The sequence below is a fragment of the Peromyscus eremicus genome, chromosome 4 (genome assembly GCF_949786415.1).
Source record: "Peromyscus eremicus chromosome 4, PerEre_H2_v1, whole genome shotgun sequence".
Classification (NCBI taxonomy): Eukaryota; Metazoa; Chordata; class Mammalia; order Rodentia; family Cricetidae; genus Peromyscus; species Peromyscus eremicus.
In genome coordinates, this window is record NC_081419.1 from 60,674,755 (window position 1) to 60,692,966 (window position 18,212).

The 18,212-nt window shown below is 34.5% G+C and overlaps 1 protein-coding gene across 1 annotated transcript in view; it reads left to right on the forward strand.

The window, feature by feature from the left end:
* The window catches only part of Fsip2 (fibrous sheath interacting protein 2), a 71,209-nt gene that overhangs the window by 39,529 nt on the left and 13,468 nt on the right, over positions 1 to 18,212 (forward strand). Inside the window, exons 17-18 of the mRNA XM_059260797.1 lie at positions 761 to 10,068; positions 14,022 to 14,516. Of these exons, the coding sequence (XP_059116780.1) occupies positions 761 to 10,068; positions 14,022 to 14,516 (9,803 nt within the window). The remainder of the gene's footprint in view (positions 1 to 760; positions 10,069 to 14,021; positions 14,517 to 18,212) is intronic.

Consider the following 18,212-nt stretch of genomic DNA (forward strand, 5'->3'; position numbering starts at 1 on the left):
GTTGGAATAATTTTGGGAAAACAGTAAAAGGTATATTTAAAAGATCTCTTGTCCAAGAGTCTACAATTTGTTTTTTCTGAAAATAGCTTTAGAAATGTGAATAACTATTTGATTATTTTTAAACTTCCATGATGCATAAAAATGTTACTAAGTTAACTATTTATGTATTAAGTAAAAATATGTGGGTTTTTTTCCCCTCTAGACCTATAGATAAGGGGAAAATGAAAAAAAATTAAAGTAAGGAATTTTGGTTGAACATGAACTGTGAATCAAAAAGTTGCAGATACTTGTGCATGCCTCTGCTGCTGCAGTCTATCATTAACTTTCTGGAGCTGATACACTTGTGTTTTATTCAAGATGATAGAGTAACACAAATCTTTAAACTTACAAGTAAAATGCAGCATAGCATCAAATATATTGATTTAGTATAGTTTTAAATAATCATTTAACTGGAGCTATGGCAGGGATGTTTCACCAAACCTGAAAAATCTTGTCTCTTAGTGTCCATAACTATACAGTCAAGGCAGACATCAACCTATGACTTGTAGATTTGAATATGGAAGACTGTTTTCTCAACATATTGGCTAAGACTAAGAAGTGAAGTACTGAAGGAAAATCCTATTTCTTTTTTCATTAAGTTTTACCTTTTACTTTAGTAAGGAGCCTCACAGACAAAATACATTGCCAATATGTTAAATTTCCCAAATTTCCTCTAATCCAATCTAAAAATGTTTGTTTCTTTCTTACATTTTTCTTTTAGTTTCAACTGAGGAGTTGTCTCACGTTTCTTCACTCCCAGAGAAAAATTATGACTCAAAACAGCCTCTCAAAAGCATATATAGTAATTCTTCAGTGTATCAGTTTTGTGAACATCTCTCTGAATCAGTCATCTGCTACTTAATTTCAAACATTTCTGACAGCACCAAAGAGGGTAGCAAAGACAAAGCATGGGAAATCCAAAAAGTAATCTCTAACAAAAATATATCAATACATTCTCAAGTGTATAAGAGCAGGTCTATTTCCATTGGAGAACTTGCTTTAAGTATTTTTGAAGTTATTATTGAAATTCTTTCTAATGGTAACATTATATTTGCTGACAAGGCACATCAGACTCCCATAAAACCTAAGTACAGATTCTGTCCAAGCGTGACTTCTTCTGACTTTGATGATATCTTTCAAGATCTCTTAAAAGGAGTGATTTTTGTATTGTCGGAAGTACTAGGAATAAATCATTTTGAAAATAATGTAAGAAACAAATCATATTCTACATTTAGAAATAGTGTTCCCCTTTTCAACAAAGTCAATACCATGGAAAGTCAGATAGGCCCTAGGGACTGGGAATCATCTTCTCACCTAATTGATCCCCTTGCTCAAAGATATAAATTAAATTACCTAGCACATAGATTAAATGGTCTGGTTGGTAACTTAAAATCTCATGAATCCAAAGAAGTCATCAATGAAGTCTTTAATATTGTTTTAGATTTATTTTTACCAGATGACTTCCCAGATGGGGATATGTGTTCTGGTAAATCAGCAAGAACATTTTTCACCTCAAATAATCAACAAAGTAATAGAATACTTGCAAATAATCTAGGGCTTTCCCCTAAATCAATTTTTCTTCTCAATATTGTGTGTGAGAAACTTATTAGAACACTTCTAGAAAAATGCATGGGCACTGCATTTCTTGAGGATAGTTCTCTTTTTCGTGAAGTAGCAGAAGAATGTCAACATGTAAAATTACTTCGAAGTGTTCAAGGTGGAGATTTTGATTATTGTAAGGCACCAATGAACTGTGAACAATTTCAAGGAGATTACATGTCAGACCTTTCGGAAAATCTTGGAGACATGGATCAAGATTTATTATCATCAGACTGTATACTTGATGTTATGTCCCACAGCTTGGTTAAATCTTTGATGGATAAGCTATCTCATGGTTTTCAACAAGCTCCTTTTGAAAACAAATGCATGAACTACAGAACAAGAGAAATACAACCTTTTTCCCCAGAAGCAAAAAGGCGAGAATTAATAGAATTGGGACAAACTAATGCCCATGTAGGATTCATGAGCTATGACAATAATTATTTTACCAAGTCCTTGAATAATTCCAAAGCAACTAGCTTTAAAATGCAAACACCATTTGGCAAACAACATATAGTAAAACCTTTCTCTTTGCTACTTCCTGAAAGACAAGAAACAAAGGGAATGAACACAGTAGTCTTTCATAAGTTATGTCAAAGAGGTGCACATGGCGGTGTTTATTCAGCTACATTTTTGGAGGACATGATCTCAGAATTATTTTTTAAGCTGTCTATATCATTGTGGAGGAAAAATATAAACATCACTGAAACCTGGCTCAATGAGATAAATACAACACTTATCAACAATGTAGTGAATGACTTAAATAATGCTCAAATTACTGTTCTAAGGTATCCTGAAGAAAGGCTATATTTTCCATCAGCACATAAAGGATGTATTACTAAGATTGTTGATTCCATTTATTATGATGTTTTACAGAAGTATGAATTTAAAGTAACCTGCGGTGGTAATCTGCCATATGATAATACTTCAGTAGCTGAACAAATGTCTAATAGCTTATTGTTAGAGATTGTAGACTATCAGCTTCCATCTTGCTGCAAGGAAAAGCTCAGATCAAATTCATATCATACTCTCAATGCTGAAATCATACTGTATAAACTTCAAAACAATCTAAGAAAATTTATTTCTGAACCCATATCTTCAAAAGGTTATAGTACCATGTTACCACACTCATTTTTAGAATATGTCATCAAAAGACTTTTAGCTCAGCTTATGCCCCTGCCTATTAAGCCTTCATCTTTAGAAAAACAATGTTTAATGACTTCAGATTTTGATGAAATGTCCAACTGTATAACAAATAAGGTTATGTCCGCCATTTCAAAACATAAAATCTGGTTCACCATCTATGATAATCAATGTCTCCACACAGATAAAAACCTTCAAAAGATGGTAGATTCTGTTTACAGTAATATTATACATATGTCTGGTTCTCTTGATTTAATACAGAAGAATATAATCAACCGAAGTCCAATTATGATTGATCAAATAGCCAGTTTCATTATCCAAGAGATTATTGAAAACCACCTTCAACCATTTTTGTGTGGAGAGACTTTACCTCGCCCCAAAACTCCACTGGATGAGGTATCGTATATGGTCAAACAAGTTCTCAATGAAGTTGTAGAGTCTCACAAACTCCAGAAGCCATCACTTTTACACATTTACCCTGATAAATTTGTAGGAGAAATTGTTACCAAAGTTTTATCAAAGATTTTTAGCCCTAAGTCTAATACTAATGTTGAGCTGGAAAATATGATGCAAAAAATAATAAACTCAGTGAATAACCATTTAGACAAAACTAAGATTCCTATTCTTTGTGATAAGCAGTCATCCTTTCCATTTAGTGATGCAGATATTGTAGATGAACTTGTTACCTCAGTATATAGAAATGTTTTGAAGCAGCATGGGCTAGATCCTGACACTGACGAGTCTGAAAATGGTGAAGCTTTTGTGGAAAATATTGCCAAATTAATCATAGCAGCTATTTCAGACTACCTTCTTCACCCACTGTTTTCTGGTGATTTGTCAGCTGCTCCCTGTTCGAATTCAACAGCTGATATTGTTTATGATGTTCTTGGTAACATTGATAATTCTACTAAGTCAAAGCAGAGTTTATCTCCGTATAATACATTGCTACCATATACATTTTTAGAAGATATGATCAGAGTACTATTATCTAAATTTTTTCCTTCTCCTAAAATGGTTTTAAATATAACAGCTCCAAAAGATAAAGGAGTAAATTTTAATGAAATTGCTTCCAATCTGATCAGTGATATTAGGAGAAAAATTTCCCAACATGAAATTAGATTTTCAAAAGATGAAGATAAAGCCAAGTCTTTTTACTCAGAAGATGATGTTTGCCATCTTGTTGATTCTGTTTTCACAAATATTTTAGAAAACTCCAGTTCTCAAGAATCAGTGGAACAAAATATCACAAAAACTAATGATGTTTTCATTGATAAAATGGCAGGTTTTATTATTAAATATATCTGTGAGCAGCATCTTCAGCCATTTGTGGAAAAAAAGCAAATATCTACATCACCATGCAAATGTTTTGATGACAGACAGCCATTAATTTATGCTAGTGCTTATTCTTCAACTTTTTTGGAAGATGTGGTCTCTGGAGTAGTGAGCAAAATATTTCACAGGGTGATTGGCATTGTACAAGTGGAGTCAAGAAATTCAGAAGATGTTTTGTTTGATAAAGCTGAAAATCTCATATATTGGATAACAGAGGAATTTTCAAAAGCCCGGGTTACAACTATAGAGAATGCTGAGAATCGGTTGTGTTTTTCCCCAGTAGAGAGAGATGTACTCAAAAACATTATTGACACTGTGTATAGCAAAGTTTTAGAAGAATATGAAATGGGAACCATGCCTGATAAAGATTTTCTAAATGACACAAAGGCATTGGCTGGCCGGATAACCAAAATCATTCTGACTGAAATTTTTGATTTCCAAATTCCACCAGCTCTTGTAGCAAATCTGTCTTTAAGTTTACATTCCAAACTTAGTCAAAATGTTTTGGTAAATAGAGTCCATTATGAAATTAGCAAGTCAAGATTCCGAAGACAAGCATCAACAATATATACTACTATGCTCTCACATATTCATTTAGAAAAAATAGTCACTCAGCTTATGTCTCAGATAAGTCCATCGCATTCCAGTGTAGAACATTCTGATACTCCGCAATCAGACTTAAGTAACACAGTCATGAAACTGATAAATGAAATCATGTCAATAATTTCAAAACATGCAATATGTATTGTAAAACATGGAAATGAAAAACAAAGTATGATTTCAGAAAAAGACATACAGTCAATGGTTGACTCCATTTATGCTGATCTTTCTCATTCAAATCTATACCAGCATCTTACAAAGGATAAAAAAGGTATAAGTCGCATACCTGTTTCAAAAATTGCAAGTTTTATAATAAAGGAGATCTTCAATCATCATCTAGAGTCATTCTTATCAGGAGATAAAAGTTTTCTTTCTGCTTCAGTTGCTCAACCTTGCAAGCGGAAGGCAACAAACCCTAAGCAAAGAGAACTGTCTTTCATTATGAACTCAGCTATCTTTTTGGAGGAAGTAATTTCTGAGCTTTTATGCAAAATTCTTCAGACATTCATACAGGATTCCTTGGCTGCTGAAACCCCAGAGAAAGCAATAGCCCAGATAATGGATATCGTTACAACATTAGTAAAATCAATTGTTTTAGAGTTCACTACATCTGAGATTTTACTTGCAGAAAATTTGGATGAGAGTCTATGGTTTTCAGAGACATATAAAGAAATGGTTCAAAAAACAGTCAACTCAGTTTATGAAAACATATTAGATGAATATAAATCACTGACTCAACTACACAGGACTATACAAAATGACACTACTTGTTTTGGAAGAAAATTATATCATTTTCTACTGCAAGAAATTTATGATTATCAGGTACAGTCATTAGTTTCAGGTGAATTAATGCCTTCTTCCTATTCTTTCCCTCGAGCTGAAAATATCATCAAAAATGTTCTCAATGTCACCTTGAAGGATTCCAATGTCATGCCATCATGCATTACAGTGCTCCCCTGTTCTCTGATAGAAAATATGATTTACAAGCTTTTAGTAAATATCTTCCCTTCAGATGATACTACAGATAAACTAAAGGAAAAAGAGGTTGGGCCAGATGATGATGACGAGTTCATGGCTGCAGCTTCAAAGCTGACTGATGAAATTATAAAAGAAATTTCTGAACATGAGATCAGATTTGCCACTGCAGAGGAGAATGAAGATAGTATGCAATTAGGAACTACTGAGAATTTCATTGATTCTGTATGTAGTAATATTTTGAAAAACTCTGAATTCCAAGCAGAAGTACAGAAAGATGCACACAAAAAGGGAGGTTCATTTCTCAGTAAAATAGCTGGTTTCATTATTAAAGCAATCATGGATCATCATTTGCAACCATTTTTATATGGTGAAGACTCACCTTCTAGTAACTTACCTGAGTATGCCCATGCTTCTGTTGTTGCTAAGTCTGGGAAAGAAAAGGCACAGCCTTCTCTATTTTCAGCTGCATTTTTAGAAGATGTAATTGTTGACCTAGCTCACAAATTTTGTTCTTTTGCAACTCTTGCTGAAGATTCTAGGAAAAAGGATATGCCAGAGCCAGAAATTGTAAGCTTAGCTATCAACTTTGCAAACTCTCTCATACAGGAATTTAGGAAAAGTAAAATCAAAGTTTTACCACATGCTGAAGAAATATTTTCTTTACCACCAATTGGGAAGGAGACAGTTGATGAGATATCTAATTTTGTATATGATCAGTTCATAGGGAAATTTGGATCTGATGGTATTCAGAAAGATGACACTGGTAACATTGTTATAGAAATGGTTTCTTCTTTAGCCCAGAAGGCAATCGCCGCATTCAAGATTCAGCCACTATTTTCAGGAGACTGGTGTTCAACTTTCTTTTCATTTCTAGATCCAGAAAATATCACCCAAAGAGTTCAGCTGCTACCCCAGCAAACCTCCATGCAGATTAGTAGACTCTTAAAGCAGAGCCAGCTTGCTCTGTCTGAAGACACATCGATGAAAAAAGATGATATCCATCATCCAATAATTAACTCTATAGCTACCTTCATGAAAAGCAATATCATCAACCTGATGTCAGGATCAACTACAGGTGTCACAAATACAAAGAAAGATGATGAAAATAAACTGAAATCTGCCACCCTAAAATATGAGAGTGCCTCAAAGGCTACTTCTCCAGCTACCAGTGTGAAAAGTAAAGATCCTCAGGTTCAACATTTGAGTTACAAATGTAAAAATAATGAAACTGGGAAAGAAAACTTAGTTCTAATCAATGAGCAGGGACAGATGATTGAAATATACACCCATTTTGCAGTTGCTACTGCTAATAACAGTGCTGAGAAGGAGGTACTTGAATCAGATTTCATAACAGACGATGAAAAGAAAATTGACAATGCTAGCCAAAGTTTAGTGAAAATAGATAACAAGCCCAAGAGTGAGAGTAAAGAGAACATAACAAAAAAAACTTTAAAAATAGCCCAACAGCCAGTCAAGGAAGAGAGGACACAGTCTGTAGCTGAAACAGATATAGATGAGGAACTATACACAGAAACTGAACGTGTTGAAAATGTCATTGAAAATATTTATGACAATGTTTTAATAATATCTTCTCAAGAGCCATTGGATTTTTCTAGACCAATATACAGCAAAAGCCTCCCAAGTGATAAAGCTTTGATTAAACTTCAAGATTCTGCACAGCCTGTTACAACAAAGGATTCATCCCCAACAGTTAACAGAGACATCACTGCTAAAGAGAAAGCAAGTGAAGAAGCTGAAACTAAAAGAAAAGAAGAGAGTCAGATAAAAAGAGAGAAAAAGATTAAAAGTCAGCCTAGTAAGACAGACCATCCAGAGTCCTCATCAGATAGTAAACCTAGAATTATTCCTGCTAAGTTTCTAGAAGATGTGATCATTGAAATGGTGAACAAACTAATATTTACATCTTCACCAGAAGCAGAAACATGTGATAGAACTCCAGATGCAAGTGCTGACCAAAATCAAGGTGAACTTTATGACACAGCTATGAAACTAATCGATTCAATGTTGAAGGAGTTTTCAGATGCAGAAATCAAGGTATTTAGGACAGATAAGGGAAATGAGATTTCCTCACAAGAAATCAAAGATTCATCAGCTCATACAGTACCTTCTGGGCTTAAAGAAGCAACTACAGAAGAACCATCATCCAGCATGAATATTAAAAATGTGGATAAATTGCCACATGAGCATAAAACAGTTGAACAATCCTCTTCTGACAAGATGCCCTCCATAAATAGAATGCTATCAATTGAAAAATCAATTGTCAATAAAATTGTTCACTCTTGTGTTTGCGATATTTTAAAGGAATGTACATCTCAAGAGTCTGTTTGCAAGAACATCAACAAAAATGGTGAAAAACTAGCAAAAAGGCTAACTAGCACAGTGATAAATGAAATTTTTCAGCATCAGCTTAACTTGATATTTTCTGATGAGATACCAGCTTCAGGATGTGTGCCTCTGGAATCAAAAGATGTTGAGGAAAAGGTCCAAAAGGCAGTGCAAACAGCCAGTAAAGAAGGTAACACAGCCAGTAAAGAATGTCAAACTTCATCTCCATACACCATAAAGTTGCCTTTCAAATTTTTAGATGATGTGATTTCTGCTCTTTTAGCAAAAGTTTTTTCAAAACTATCCAATGTCAAAACAAAAATATCTCAACAAAATTTTTTGGCACAACGTGACTTCCTTAAAATGAAGCTAGTAAGCGCGGTTGCAGCAGAGATTGCCAAAAATGAAGATTTGAATGTACAGTATGTAGACTCTTTGCATCCAAATGATGACGAAATTATTCAGCTGGTGGTTCAGACAATTTATAATAATCTGTTGCCACAGTTTGGATCACAGGAAACCATACAAAATTGTGTAGTTAGTGGATGCAAATTCCTTTCAAAAACCATAGTTGATTTAGTTCTTCGAGAAGTGGCTGGCAATCAGTTGCAGAACTATTTTGGCGGTGAGTTGACTCCATATCAGTGTGCAGAAGTTGACAATGTTGTTGAAAATATCCTCACCAGTGTTGTCTTAACTACTCCATCACAGCCACCACGTCCTCGTAAACTATCACATAATATAATAGAAGCAACTGCTGTAAAATTCTTATCAAAACTTTTATCTGGGTTTCCAAAAGTGCATACAGGAAGAACTAAATCTCAAGAAACTGAAATGCAAAAAATAATCTCAAAAATAATAAAGTCAATCCAAGAATGCTTTTCCAAAAGTAAGATCAAAGTTGTACAACCTGCCAAGGAATCGGAACCTGTGCCTGTAGCTGACAATGCAACTATTGACAAAGTAGTTAATTCCGTTTATGCCAATCTTTTAAAACAATCTGGCTCTCCTACATCTGTATTAGAAGATTTAATGGGTAAGAGTAATGTCCTTTCTGACATAATAGGTTTGTCAATGGTGAAGGAGATTTCCAATGCTGAATTTCAACCTCAAGCAGAGGAAGAATTTTCAAGTTCAGAATTAGCTCTAGAAGCTGTTAAAATTATGGAAAAGGTGGTGAAAATTATTGATGAGCTAAAGTCCCAGGAAAAATCTTCACCCATAAAAGATTTAATGTTAGACTCCAGAGTTTTAGAGGAAGCATTGGCCTTATTCTTGGCTAAACTAGTAAAGAATCCTGGTGTTGCAAGCAAAGACATGGACAGTTTAACAAAGCCTGAGTTAAAGAAAATTGCATCTCAATTGACAAAATCTGTAACAGCTGAAATTTCCAGAAGTAATATAAATCTCGTGAATTCTAATCCTGAAGAACAATCTTTAGCTTCAGAAAACATTGAAATGATTTCTCAGGTTATTGAGTCTGTTTATGATAATATAATAAACCAATCTGGAACCCATAATGAGCCCTATGATATAAAAGGTACAAAGAAGGCCTTCCCTAAGAAAGTGGCTAGCTTAATTGTCGATGGCGTTTCAAATGTTCCATCATGTAGAGTTAGTGCAATGAGTTCTTATACTGCTGCTTTTGGAGATCTAGACACAAATCGAATCATTGAAAAGGCACAAAAGCATGCTGCACAAATGAACTCTGACTCTGATAAAGAGTTGGATGATGCATTAGAAGATGAACTTCCTGTTAGAATAATTCCACATGTCGGGAATAAACCACTGAAAATAGATCCAAATATCATCTCAGAACACTTAGCAGTTATTTCTATGAAGACTCAGCCTCTGGAGACACTTAAGATGGACTGTATAAAGAGAACTGGTTGTAGCATAGCAGAGCTCAGAAGAGCTTCCATAAGTGGAAAAGGTCACTCTTCCCCAGATGTGTCTGAATTAGGAACAAGACAGAAAGAAAGGCGCATCTCATTGGATAGGACAGGACGACTGGATGTGAAACCCTTAGAGGTAAGCATCGCGACAATGGAGAAAGGGGGGAAAGCAGTGAACCAGTTCTGTGATTTCCTTCCTTTCCTAGCTACATACGAACATATGTTTGCTATTTTGCCAGCTGGACAGGGAATTGGTTGCAATGGTTCATCTCCACAGTCAGAATTTTCAGGGACTTGCCACATCATTTCCATATTTCACACTAAAGGCCTAAGACTAGTTTTTATAAGATAATCCACTAAAACTACTTTTCTTTGAAGCAGGGAAATAAATTTGGATCCTGATTGACATCAGAATGACTGGAATATAATTTTATTTAGAAATTTATAGGAACATGTATTAAAAGCCATCTATTTAAGGCACTACAGTACTATTTTTCTCTTACTTTTATTTAAATTTTTTCATGTAATATATTTGAATCATATCCCTGCCCCAATTCATCTTATGTCCTCCCCACCTCCCTATGCACCCTACTTCATATTCTTTATTCCTCTCTCTTCTTTCTTAAAAAAAAAGAAAAATATCAAAACAAAGAAACAGAAAGGAAACCATAAGACAAAACATAGCAAAACAAAACAACGAAGGACATGCAAAAATACATGAAGTTCAGTTTTTGTAGGCCAATTACTCCTGGGTATGAGGCCTGCCCTGGAGTATGATTGATATACCTAGTGACATTATTTTAGAGAAAACTGATTTTCCCTTTCCCAGCATGTTATCAATTGCAAATAGTTTCTTTCTTAGGTGTGGTACTGTGCATCTACTTCCTCTTCTCACTGCTAGAATTTTGTTTGATTTGAACGTGTGCATGCTGTCACACTCTCTGTGAGTTCATATGTATAACAGACCTGCTGTGTTGTGTCTAGAAGATGCATTGCCTTGCAACCATCCACCACCTGTGGCTCTTAACAGTCTTTCCATCTCCTTTCTTCAGAGATACCTGGGCCTTAAGGTAGAGATTTGCTAAAGACATCCCTTTTAGGGCTGAGTGCTACAGAGTCTATTAGATTCTGCACATTTTCTGGTTGTGGATCTCTGTGTTAATTAGCAAGAAGATTATTCTCTGATGAGGGATGGATGAGGCACTGATTTATGGCTATAGCAATATGTCATGAGAAATCGTTTTGTTGTTGTATTCCTTTATCAGAATTTCTCAATTCTGAATTAACTATATTTCCCATAGACCAATGATCTATCTAGTCTCAGGTCATTAACCACGTAAGCAATGTCAGATACAGGTTCTATCTCATTTGATTGGGTTTACATCCAATCAAAAACTGGTTAATTACTGCCATAACCTTTGTCCACTACTGCAGCTGTATCTCTTGCAGTCAGTTCACTGTTGCAGTTTTCAGGGTTTGTAGCTGGATGACATTGATAACTCCTTTCCTCCTCTGGTAACATGCAAACTGGCTTCCTATACCATGAAAGTCACTGGGGTGAAGGTTCTAGTTAGGTACCAACTCTATTTCTCCATGTTTGAAGACATGAGTATATGATATCTAGAGTCATAGCATTTACTGTCAAGTTGCAGAGGGTAACCAATAGACTTATCAATAGCCTGTGGTATTTGAGGGGTTCTATAGAACCCCTTTGATCAGCTGTTCAATAAAATGTAACCCATTCCTGGTACACTGGGGTTCTATTCAAATTTCTCATATTGAATGTGTGCATTTTTATGGGATTTCTGTTTTTATGGAGGTACTCTGTGCCATAGCACTGACCCAAGTATAAAACTATATTCTCTGGAAAATAAATACTTCATTTTTTCCAGTATGACTCTGAAAATTACTGAATTAAGTCTTAAAGCTGATAATAAAATAAGTTAATTAGTTATTGATTGATTGTTGAGTTAGAGACTAGGTCACTGTTTAGCCCAGGACAACCTGGAACTTACTACAAAGGCTGATGATGTTTAGTTGTTTCTTCCAAAGTATAACATTCTCTTTAAGACAAAGACTTACTAAGACTCAAGACTAAAATACAACTTGCAAGTTTCAGGAAGCTCCTAAGGCATATAAGATTCACAAGACTCTACTCAAGGTCATTTCAATGGTAACAACTACTAGAAAGTGGAAAGCTGACAGGAAATTATACAGAAAGCTCAAGGGATGCAATTTTAGTGAGCTATTATTCATATTTGGTTAGGATTTTTACTGATAAAGCTACCTTTGAGTCATCTACCCTTCTAAAAGTAATCTCTCACTCATGTTCCTGTAAGTAACCTCAATAAACACACTGGCTTTAGTAAGACTAGTAAGATAGAGTTGGATAAAATTGTTTTTTGTTGTTGTTGGTGGTGGTGGTTGTTGTTGTTGTTTTTTGGTATATCCTTGAGTTCTGTCTGAGATGAACAGACATTTGTTCATGTATCCCCCAAAAAAGTTATCCCAGGCTCTCTCTAGCTCCTTCTGACTATGATGCCTCTGCCTCTTGGTGCTAGATTTGCAGATGCTTAATGTTTTCAAACTGAAATACTAAAATTATTGTGCATTTATACTCCTCTAATCTCTTTTATCCTTTTTTTAAGAACATATGATGGTCCTTGTCATCATAAAATTTCCTCCCTTTTCTAAGTTCCCATTGCTACATTAGCATATACTTTGTGTAGTATTCATTTATATATAAGCAATTCCCTGAGTGTAAAATGACTATGAACATCCTATAAAATAATATAACCAAAAAAATTTGGATTATCTATAGAACTCTCCATAACAAATTCTTTTCCTGGTTACCAACTTTATTTAGATCACAGTGAATTTTTAAACACAAATGCCATTTTCTTTTTAATGGGAGAAAAATTCATTTGATAATAATAATAATAGTAGTAAAAGTAGTAATAACAACAAAAATAACAATAAACAACCAGCAGCCATGTGGAATTCAAAGCACATAAATATTGCATGCCAATTTGATTGTGACTATGTCTTTTGTCAACAAAAGGACAGAAAAAAATCTACAGGTTAGGTCAAGTACTTTAGGCACTTGGCTTTGCTTTGTAGCTTAATATTATGCTTAGAAATGCCATACTTTTCACCTAATAAGAAATACTTAAATCACCTGCAGTAACAAATCCCCAAACTATATTGCATATATTTGGATTTTCTAACTTTACTAATTTTTTGCCTATAAGAGATTGCTTTGAATTTTTCAAGAGTTGCTTCTAAATAGTTTATTTCCACAGAAGAAATAAACTTCTGATCTTTGTAAGACATTGTCACTTGAAAATATAGTTTAGAAAGTTGCAAAGAAAGGCTGAGTTGAAGATCAATTATAAATTTATTTATAATTTCTGTGATATAGCAAAGGCTACAGGAATGGAGTGATTTGGTTCTGAATTACAATTACTCTTTATTGGATTCTTCTATATTAAAAAATAGTAATTGGGATTTGAGTGGAATATGAAAAAGAAATGAAAATTTACTTATTTTTGCAAAAAACAAAGGATGTGATTATGGAGTAAAAAAAAAATAAGCTGAAGATCACAATTCCAATATGGCATTGCTTTTATATGTAGAGTTTGTTAAAGTCTTGACTTTTCTTTAAAAATTAATGTCTAGATGTCTATAGGATCACTTACTAAGGACAAAAAAGTTAATTATGTAGTTCTACAACAATTTTTAAGAGAAATTACAAAAGTAGAAGACAATAAGTTTATTTTATAAGAAAATATAAAGCTTAAACTATTATGTTAGAATGGATATTATGTTAGAATAGATTATGTTAGAATAGAACAAATTATGACAGATTAATATTATCTAAATGTAAAAATAATGCTAGATAAAAACAAGTGTTACATGTGATTTTTATCTCTTTCTTTTAAAACAGTGAAAATATACCAGTAAGTGGAATTTGAAGATATTAGCTAGATTGAAGTTAGAAATCATAAAAAGTAGCTATGACACAAAGTAATACTGGAAAAGATATTGACATATATATATATTTAATATTTATTGTACTTTCAATTCCAGGCTGTTGGCAGGAATTCATTTCAAAATATAAGAAGACCTGATATCACCAGAGTAGAGCTTTTGAAAGATATTAATAACAAAAAAGATCTGATCATTCGATTAGTAGCTCATGATATTAGTCAAAAAGTTTCAGAAAGTATCTTCAGAGATGACGTGGTTTCTGATGAAGAGGAAATTGTTTTAGGAGAGGTTGATGGACATCCGTGCTTAGGAGAAATATCTGGAGGTCATGGTGAAGAAGTTGTGAAACCTTTAGGAACCAAGGTTGTTTCTCCAAAGACAACAACAAGCACAAGTAGCCTGAGAAAGTTCTTAGCACTAAGTAAATGCTGTCAGCCCACTTCTGGTGAAAATATTGAAAGTATTGAAGCATTTGGAAATCAGGCTATGAAACTTAACAAGACACATGTTAAAAGAGCTGTTGCTGAGCTTGACATGCCCTCTTCTAAAAGCTTAGCAGAAGGACTGTCTTCTAAGGACAAGTTACAGTATAAGGTAGGTGACAAACGTAATTCCCAGAAGCTTGGAAGTGTAGCTAACCTCAGACATTCTGTTCTGGGATGTACTTTGATTATCCAGCAAAGCATACTTGAGTGATTATCTGCATAAGCCTGTAGATATATAGCATAGGTTAAATAATTAACCAATCATGAAACTCAATTAAGTATTTAATACAAAAAAAACCTAGAACTACTAGCTGAAGGGAAAATGGAAAATAGACACTGCTTAAGGAAATTCAACCTTATTTGTTAAACAAGAGATTCCATTTTGTATTTGGGCTATAAATATTTGTTGGACATCTGTAGAGAACTTCATGTCAATAGGATGGATCCAGATACCTAGCTAAGTTATATGGAAGTTAAAAATGATCTGTAGAAAGTGAGATTGTTGCATAACTTGTGTTAAGACCTAAGTCCAATCCACAGCACTGAAAACAAACAACAAAAAATCATTATCTGGTCTGTGTTGTTTTTAATTAAATCTCAAATGTTCAATTTTAACAATACTCAGGGGCCAGATGAAAGCCTACTAACTCAGAGAGGCAGCGAAAGCACCTACCTGACCTTCCTCCTCCTCTGATATCCCAGGAAAAGACCTGTCTCCTACACCATCTCCAACAAAAACCTCAAACTCAGTGTCCCTCCCTTCTACTTCCTGTGCATTTCTCCATCCATCTTCCTGACTCCCTCTTACTCTCTATGGTTTAATCCTATCTTCACAACCTGGTTGTTTGCTCTGCCTCTTGACCTATGGTTGACTTTATTTACCATGTTTACAATATTCAAGCAAAAAGCTCTTGGATTAAAGGTGCTTGCTAGGCCTGAGCCACACAACTAGAAACAGGTTTTCCAATAAATAATGCAATCTTGGAGTTCACAGTGTGATCACATATCCTGCAAAATTTCCCTTTTTTTGTCTAAATAAATAGGAAAGGTTTTTTACTCTAACACATTAAAACTATTTGCAATAATGAAGCTATATCTGTCAAACTTGCCACAATGCCAGCTAGGTTGTATTTGGCAGACTTAGGATTAAACATTTTTGAGTACAAAGTTCTGTAAAATATTTGTGTCAGTATGATATGAACTCAGGAATTTGTTCTGAGCAGTTCATAGTCCAAAGCTGATCTTTGCGTCACACTCTGGGACTCTGAACTGGGATTTCAAGCCAGTCAGCTGGAAGTTGGTGATACCACTTGGCCAAATTTACTCTTTTTCTTGGGACATTTTCTCTTGATGATACATCCTTTTTCTTTAAATGTTTCACTTATCCAGTGGTCTCTGGATTCCTTAGTTGGATGCTTTTATTCTCCTAGAATGATAAAATCAAAACCCTACCCCAACTCAAATGCTGAGAGTACCTTTTTTTTTTTTCAGGTTCTATCTTTCCTAGGCCAAAATGATTTTGGCAACAGAAAAAGTATTACCTTTCAATTAAAATAATTATTTTGAAATTTTGAAACTAAATATACCTCAGTATGTGTGGATAAATATGCATGTATTTCCCCTTTTCTTTATATATAAATTCAATGTTTAAGTGTATTTAGTTTTAGATCACAAAGGACATTCACTTTGAATTTCAGCCTGCCTTTTGCAAGTGGCTTTTAAATTTAAATCTCTGTACTTCTTATATGCCTGCCTCTCCCTCCCAAGTGCTGGGATTAAAGGTGTGAGCCACCACCTGGCTATAGATTGCTTATAATAGTTACTGTCATAGGGTTGTCTTGTTTTAATTTGGTTCTCCATTTCTCCTATTATTTAGGGGTAAATTTTTAAGTTTTTCAAACATGTAATCTATCATTCTTGCTGATTTATTCTGAATTTGTTCCCTGGCAACTTTTAATATTCTAGTCTTAATTAAACATGATGCCAAATTGTTCGCTATTTCATTAATTTTAGATGTTTTGGCTATCTTGCCTGTATGAACGACATAAAATTTGATGCCTCCTATGACTGGATATCTTTGTCATTTATCTGAGAGTTAGTGGTTTTCCATTTTGATGACCATATAGCTATACCATTGCACATACACCATAAATTGGAGAAGATAGAGATTTTCCTTTTGCTTTCCTAGTTGTTTGTCTTATAGCCAATAGTGCTGCACTGATTTTGTGGTTCCTTCCTCAGTATTGGCCATTCCATACCTGGTCTATAGGCTGCCACTTTCCAATAGTTTTTGGTCCATCAGTGGTTGAAAACTATCAGTAAACCATGTGTTAGCCAAATGTGATCATTCTCTTGGTCCCCACAGTTCAATAGGTGCCTCTTTTGGGGGAGGAGTGATAGGTTTAAGGATGGGCATTATGGGCAACTGAGCTATTTCCTCAGTATGGGAAGACACAGACCCCTTTGCTACCATATTCTGGTCATAAAGGAATTCAGATAGGTACCAGTTCCACTGTAATACATTTACTTACATAGCAAAGCCTTTGAAGGTCTCTGGCTTTAAATGGACCCAATACATCATTGTAATGGCACCATTACGACCATAGGGTGGTTGGCAATGACTTAGTATAAGGTTCTCCATACCTCATAAAAATGTTCAGATTTGTCTCTCAAACAAGGTAACATTTATTCTCCTAGTATGGAAAATGTTTGTATTAGAAGCCAACAGGAAAATGTTGGTGGACTCATTTTTTCCTTTATGAAGAGTCTCCAGTTGCCAATTCAATAAATATGATATCCATAATTAGAATATCAATATTGGTCAGGGTTGCAGCATGGAGAAGAGCTTGCAGTTGCAAAAGCTGCTCTTTGTTCCTGTGTCCATTGTAAATTAGATGCCTTTCTAGAAACCTCATAGTTTTCATAATATTCTGGAAACATGGTATGTGATTTCCATAGTGTGCAAACATGTGCAAACATACCATGTTTTTGTCTATGAGTTTTTTCCCTGGGTGGTGAAATCAAAGGCATGTGTCACCATGACCTTTGTTCATTGTAGCTCTAGAATTTAGAAAACAAATAATTTGTAGAGATTCAATGGTCTATGCTGGGATTAAAGGCATGGGCTACCACTGCCTGACCTCTGTGTTTAATATAGTGGCTGGCTTGGTCCTCTGATCCCCAGGCAAGATTTATTTGTTACAGCACAAATAAAATATCACCACAGGCAGGTGTGCCTTTGGTAAATTACCACTTAAAACATTATTTTGTTTTATTTTTCATGCCTGAATAAATGATAGGTATTTGTTAGTCTTTATAAGTTAGTTTAGATTGAATGACCAAGCTGTCTGATGAACTAGCACCTCTCCTATTTGAGGAGGTCTCCCTGTTCAAATCTAATGTTTATCAATCTTGATGGCTTCCATTGCCTTTCTTCTCCTGTGGAAACAAAGGCAAAACCTCTTCCCCAATGTAACACATATCTCTGTTTCCATTCTGAGGTCTACACATCTTTAAAATATACAGACTGATTTAATTCCATAGTTTTGGTATTTTATTATTTCCACAGCTGTCATTGTTTTCTCATTAGCATTTGGAAAACTCAAAGTTAATAAAGCACTGTGTAATCTATCTCAGGGTGTCTTTATTGCCCCTTTTTGTTTATTAAGTATATCTTTTAAAGTACAATTATATCTTTCTATATGTGCTTGTCCCGTAGGATTGTGTAGTATACCTGTAATATGCTTTAAGTTTTAATATGCAAAAAAAAGTTTTATTTTACTAGAGACATATGCTGGAGCATTGT